This window comes from Austrofundulus limnaeus, unplaced genomic scaffold, assembly GCF_001266775.1.
Source record: "Austrofundulus limnaeus strain Quisiro unplaced genomic scaffold, Austrofundulus_limnaeus-1.0 Scaffold299, whole genome shotgun sequence".
NCBI classification, from domain to species: domain Eukaryota; kingdom Metazoa; phylum Chordata; class Actinopteri; order Cyprinodontiformes; family Rivulidae; genus Austrofundulus; species Austrofundulus limnaeus.
The window spans coordinates 466,186-471,750 of NW_013952701.1; the positions used below are offsets into that span (position 1 = coordinate 466,186).

Consider the following 5,565-nt stretch of genomic DNA (forward strand, 5'->3'; position numbering starts at 1 on the left):
CCCCCCCACCTCCTCCCTGTATCTCCCAGGGGTTGAAGACGGAGGAAGGAAATGCTGTCTGTGTCTGAATGAAGCTAAAATTGGAAGCAGAGTGGCACAGCAGCGGAACCGGCAAATCATCCCGACTCCTGGCGTGTGGGTTCTTGTGTGCGTGTTGGGAATGGACCAGGGGTGGGGTGGTGTGTGTGTGTGTGTGTGTGTGTGTGTGTGCGTGCGGGGGGTTCATGAGGAAAGGGAGCGTCAAAACTTTTCCATTTGGGGGGCCACGGCAGCACAAACAAAACTTCAAACATGATCCCACCCAAGACTATCCCACACACTTACACACACACACTTACACACACACACATACACACACACACAGAGAGAGAGAGAGAGAGAAAAACATGCTGCCTGCCCCACGCAGATGAGCGTAAAGCAGCAAATCTTCACTTAGTTCTGCAAAGTTTTCTGAACCACAAAAAAGAAATCATTTCACATCCAACTGGCTCCACTCACAACCAACAGGTTTATCTCCAAGAATAAATAAAAAACAACCTATAACTAATTAACTTTCAACTGATGAAGAATAATTTAGAAAAGTAAGTCTTCATCTTTGAATTTGTTTTTGATCCGCTCGATAACAAAACCATCATACTAGACTCATGGAAACAACTTCCCTTATTACGCACATGAAGGCCAAATAGTCCTTGAAGTTTTCTAAAGTGCTTTAAAACAATGTACAGCCTGAACGTAACTGTAAAATGAAACCACCAATTATCAAAACTGCAATCAAATCCATCAAAACCCCCTCAGAATCCAAGATTTGACTTGCAAACTGATGAAATTTCAATTAAAGATTCATAATTTCCTCCAGACGACGGTTGCACGTTTTTCATAACGCTAAAAGGTTTTCTTTGCTCCATTTGTCATTTAAATGAAGCAATGAAACAATGATCACATATGAAAATGTTTTTTTTTCTCATTATTTTTGCTTTCAGCAAAACTCTGAATCCTCTTTGCATAACAGCTGCAGTGTCGAAAACTAATAATGAAACCAAGAATCAAGAAACAATTCATCTCCTGTGCATTTAGACCAACTGAAAACATAAAAGCTGAGTTTGCACTCAGAGGGATTTCAGATTAATGTGAACTTTAAAAAGTCAAGGCAGAGTTCTCAAATCAGGGAAAATCTGCAAAAAAATTGGTTTTCCTTTTTTAAAATCTATGTTGAAAAGAAGCTACTGAAATTTGACTGGATACAAACCAATACTTGAAACCAATACTTGAATACAAACCAAGATTAATTTATTCAAGTGTGCATAAAATGCCTGCAGCTTTGAACCAGTCCCCCTGAACTCAGCCATAAAAGATCTTAAAAACTCAAAGCGAAGCAGCAGTTTTCATACATAATCTGATCTTGTCAAAGTCATGTCAGTCTCAACACTGGAGCTGAAGTAAAAAACCTCTTCAGAATTTCAGAAACAGTCACCAAAACTTGCAAGAACTTAGCCTGATTGTTTGTAAAATGAGAATTAAGATTTGAACAAACTGAAATTCAAACGTTTTTCTTGCTTTCAGTTGAAGCTCAACTTTTTCCAAAGTAAAAGAAGTCAAAGCAATCAAATCAAAGTGTTTAAAGAGCATAAAAAGTCAGTTTTCTGTGCTATATTTACACATTAAATTCTGCTCTGTACTCACCGTGTAACTTTGGTCCCATCCACACATAGGGACAACCAGCGAGATCCTCTCTGGGTATGTGCGTGTGTGTGTGAGGACAGGAGTGTGTGTGGAAGACAGGTGCAGTTCTCCTCTTCTTGCTCCAAGTGCTGATACTCCACTCCGGCGTAACTCTGTGAGCACTGAAGTGTCCGTGCGCAGGAGTGTGTATTTGTGTGTGTGTGTGTGTGTGATCCACTTGAATTCCTGTTTTCAAATGCCTCACAGAATCAACATCTCTCTTAGTAAGTCTGTCCCTCTCTCTCTCCCTCTCTTGCTCTGTCTTTCTCTCGCTGAAAGCCACACCCACCAAAACTTCTTAACCCTGGCCCCTCCTCCTCCGCTGAGGAGCAGCACCAGGCGCTTTCACCTGAGGCATGACTCACAGCCACACACACACACACACAAAATGAAAATAAAACTTCACATTTTCTTTGGAACTGATTTCTGTAGATGATAATCTCATTTTCTCTCTCTCTCTCTCTGTGTGTGTGTGTGTGTGTGTGTGTGTGTGTGTGTGTGTTTCAGATTTTTTTTGTAGAAGAGATGTCTGTTAGCAATTTCAAAAATGTAAATAACTGATCTAAATGCATCTGTTTTATGTGTGTGTGTGTGTGTGTGTGTGTGTGTGTGTGTGTGTGTGTGTGTGTTGGCAGGAAAGCGTTGAGTCATTGTCACAGGATGTCCCTCTCTTCCCCATGATAACACAATGAAACACACACACACACACACTGTGTGCACTACCTCTAGGGGGCAGAACTGATCTGCTCTTGTTGGTTGTGCAGTAAAACTTGAAAGAGTGCTCGCTCACTCTCCTCTACAGCTTTTAAACATTTCTCTGCTCCTCTCTTTTAATTCACTCTCTGTTTTAGCTCCTCTTCATCAGCAACCCCTTTCCCCTTCTCTCATTCCTTTTCCTTCTTTTTTTGTTTTGCTTTATAAAGAAACATTTCAATGCCATGCACCCACGAACGCTAAAAAAAATGCTAAAACGATTTAAACCAACAGGGAGAAATTATTAAATTGAAATGTTTTTAATTAAAAGTAAAAACTGCCACAATTTTTTGCAGGTGGGATCAGTCGTCATGTCCCCATTATAGTTTCCTGTTGCAGAAATTAAAGCATCTCTTTCCAAAAAAATTACAACAAAAATAAACATTTTGTACAAAATGTTTCCCAAATGCTTCAGTTGGATTTGGCATAATGTTTGCGGAGATGGACGGACTTTTTTCTGACTTACATAAATGAACTCTGAGCATCTGCATCTATAGAAACTGGAAGTAAAGTCCTGTTCATTTTAGGAAAGATGCCATTTGTTTGATTTGCTTCAAATCAATCCGAAAACATCAATACAACACAAATGCATTAAGTGTATTTTTTTAAATTACACTGTTAGAAGAACAGCTCTTTTGGGTTTTGAAATTACAATAAAAGCTAAAAACATAAATTTGGTTGACATTAAGTGTTAAAATTGGACGTAGATAATGACATTTGAATTGTGCAAAAACTCAAGATTTCTCCGGCACAATTTAATTTTAATTTGCTTGTAATATTATTTTATTATCACTCTGCTCAGACTTGCACCTTTAAAGTAAACCTCAAGCCTTTATTGCAAGATTTTATTTTACATTTTCATCTAAAGTAATTTGTTTGTATTTCCTAGACTGTAGTCAAAACTTGCCACCAGAGTTGATTTTTTTTTTCACTCTTTTGGTTCGGTAATATTTTTTTTTATTTAGCTTTTTCCCCCCCCATTTAACACAAAAGTACAAAAATCTCTAAGCTCTCCCTCACTCTGTTATAACAAAAGCTCACTCTCTTACTAACACTGGAAATTCCCGTCTAATTGTCCCCCCGACTCCCTTCATTTACCTCCTACTCACTCACCTCCCCTCAGCCTCCACTCTCCTTCTTCTCTTTGATTTGCACAATATTTACAAAAATCATTTTTCCACACTCGCCCCTCTTTCTGCATTTTCCATTACATTTCAATCAACTTTTTTTTCACTCTAAAAGAAAATAAATCTCTTAAAAAATAAACTGTTCGTCAAGGTTTTTTTTTTCCCTCTCTAGGGTTTTATTTAAATTTCATTTTGCTTTTCTCTAACGACAAAATATGAGGTTCTTGTGTCTAAATAAGGACAAAAATTGACGTGAAAAGAAAATTATATCTTGAAAAGAAAAGTCAGACAGGAAGGACAAATTAAATAATTCCATATTTAAAATAAGAATTGTAAAATGAGATAAAACAACTGGTGATCGTTTTTAATCTGTTCGTTTTTGGTTTAGTTTAAAAAAATAAAATGCTTTTAAACTTTGCAGGAAAGTTCGGTACAGTTTTGTAAAACCTACCTTCAACTTTTACTTTTATACTCAGGCTTTGCTATTTGGAAACAAATCCCCAAATCACATTTTTTGTGAAAAAACTTCGCATTTTTCTCAGCTGTAAACCTTAAAGTCACACTGTTACTGCTTTCATTTTGTCAGAAACCCTAAAATCATTAGTGGTGATCAAACGAGACATCATCTGTTTGCATTTTTAAAAATATGTTTATTTATTTGTTAATCTTTAATGAAGAATAATGGTCAGGAAATGAAAACAACCAACAGGAAGAAGACGAAAAGGCAGAGACACAGGGCTCTCTTTCTCCCTCTCAATGGTGACAGAGGGTCTGACCACATCACTCGCTGCCTACTGCTTCCTGCCAACGGACGACCCCTACACGCGCGCGCCCACACACACACACACATACACACACACACAGCTGCAGATCTGTCCCACAGCTGTCGGACATGTTGATGCTCAACAAGCGTTTTCTCCTGGTGTAAAACAACCAGACGTAAGAAATGCAAACAACTGAAAAAGACTTTAATAGTATCAGATCAAACTGTTTGACAACTATAAACATCATGCCAAATACTCAAATCAATTTATTAGATAGTGGCTATGGATTTTACCAAAAATCATTATCTTTAAATGAGCAGTCTAATTTAAAGACATTCTGTTGTGAAATTAGTTATTATAAATTATTACATCAAAATCTAGGCTTCATCTCTGTGTTTAAAACAGTCTCTTTTCCTTGACCTTTAGAACCATGTGGTTTATTACCTTTCACTTTAATCTAAGTGATGTTTTTTTGTTTTATTTATTTTATTATTGCAATTATTTTAGTTTTTTATTTGACCTATTTTATTTTTTATGTCAACTGACAGCTTTTATGTATTTTACTTATACTTTAAATCACTTTGGCCCTGCGGTTGTTCAAAGTTCTTCATAAGTAAAACTGGTATGTTATGGTGTGGTATGGTATATATGGTATTGCATGGTATATGGTATGGTATAGTATGTGTATTAGATAAATATTACCATAACACATGGTATGGTATAGTGTGTGGTATAGAAAATGGTATATTGTATGGTGTGTGGAATGGTGTATGGTATGGTATGGTGTATGGTGTGGTATGGTATGGTGTATGGTGTGGTATAGTATGGTATGGTGTATGGTGTGGTATAGTATGGTATGGTGGTATAGTATGGTATGGTGTATGGTGTGGTATAGTATGGTATGGTGTATGGTGTGGTATAGTATGGTATGGTGTATGGTATGGTATGGTGTATGGTGTGGTATAGTATGGTATGGTGTGGTATAGTATGGTGTATGGTGTGGTATGGTGTATGGTGTGGTATGGTGTGGTATGGTATGGTGTGGTATAGTAAGGTGTGGTGTGGTATGGTGTGGTGTGGTGTGGTGTGGTGTGGTATGGTGTGGTATGGTATGGTGTGGTATAGTGTGGTGTGGTATGGTGTATGGTGTGGTATGGTGTGGTATGGTATGGTGTGGTATAGTAAGGTGTGGTATGGTGTAT

General features: G+C 37.5%; 1 protein-coding gene across 1 annotated transcript in view; it reads right to left on the reverse strand.

Moving 5' to 3' along the window:
• prdm1a (PR domain containing 1a, with ZNF domain) overlaps positions 1 to 1,910 on the reverse strand; it is a 14,073-nt gene extending 12,163 nt beyond the window's left edge. Inside the window, exon 1 of the mRNA XM_014021612.1 lies at positions 1,681 to 1,910. Coding sequence (XP_013877066.1) covers positions 1,681 to 1,707 — 27 coding nt within the window. The 5' untranslated portion in view covers positions 1,708 to 1,910. The remainder of the gene's footprint in view (positions 1 to 1,680) is intronic.
• Between the last annotated feature and the right edge of the window lie 3,655 nt (positions 1,911 to 5,565).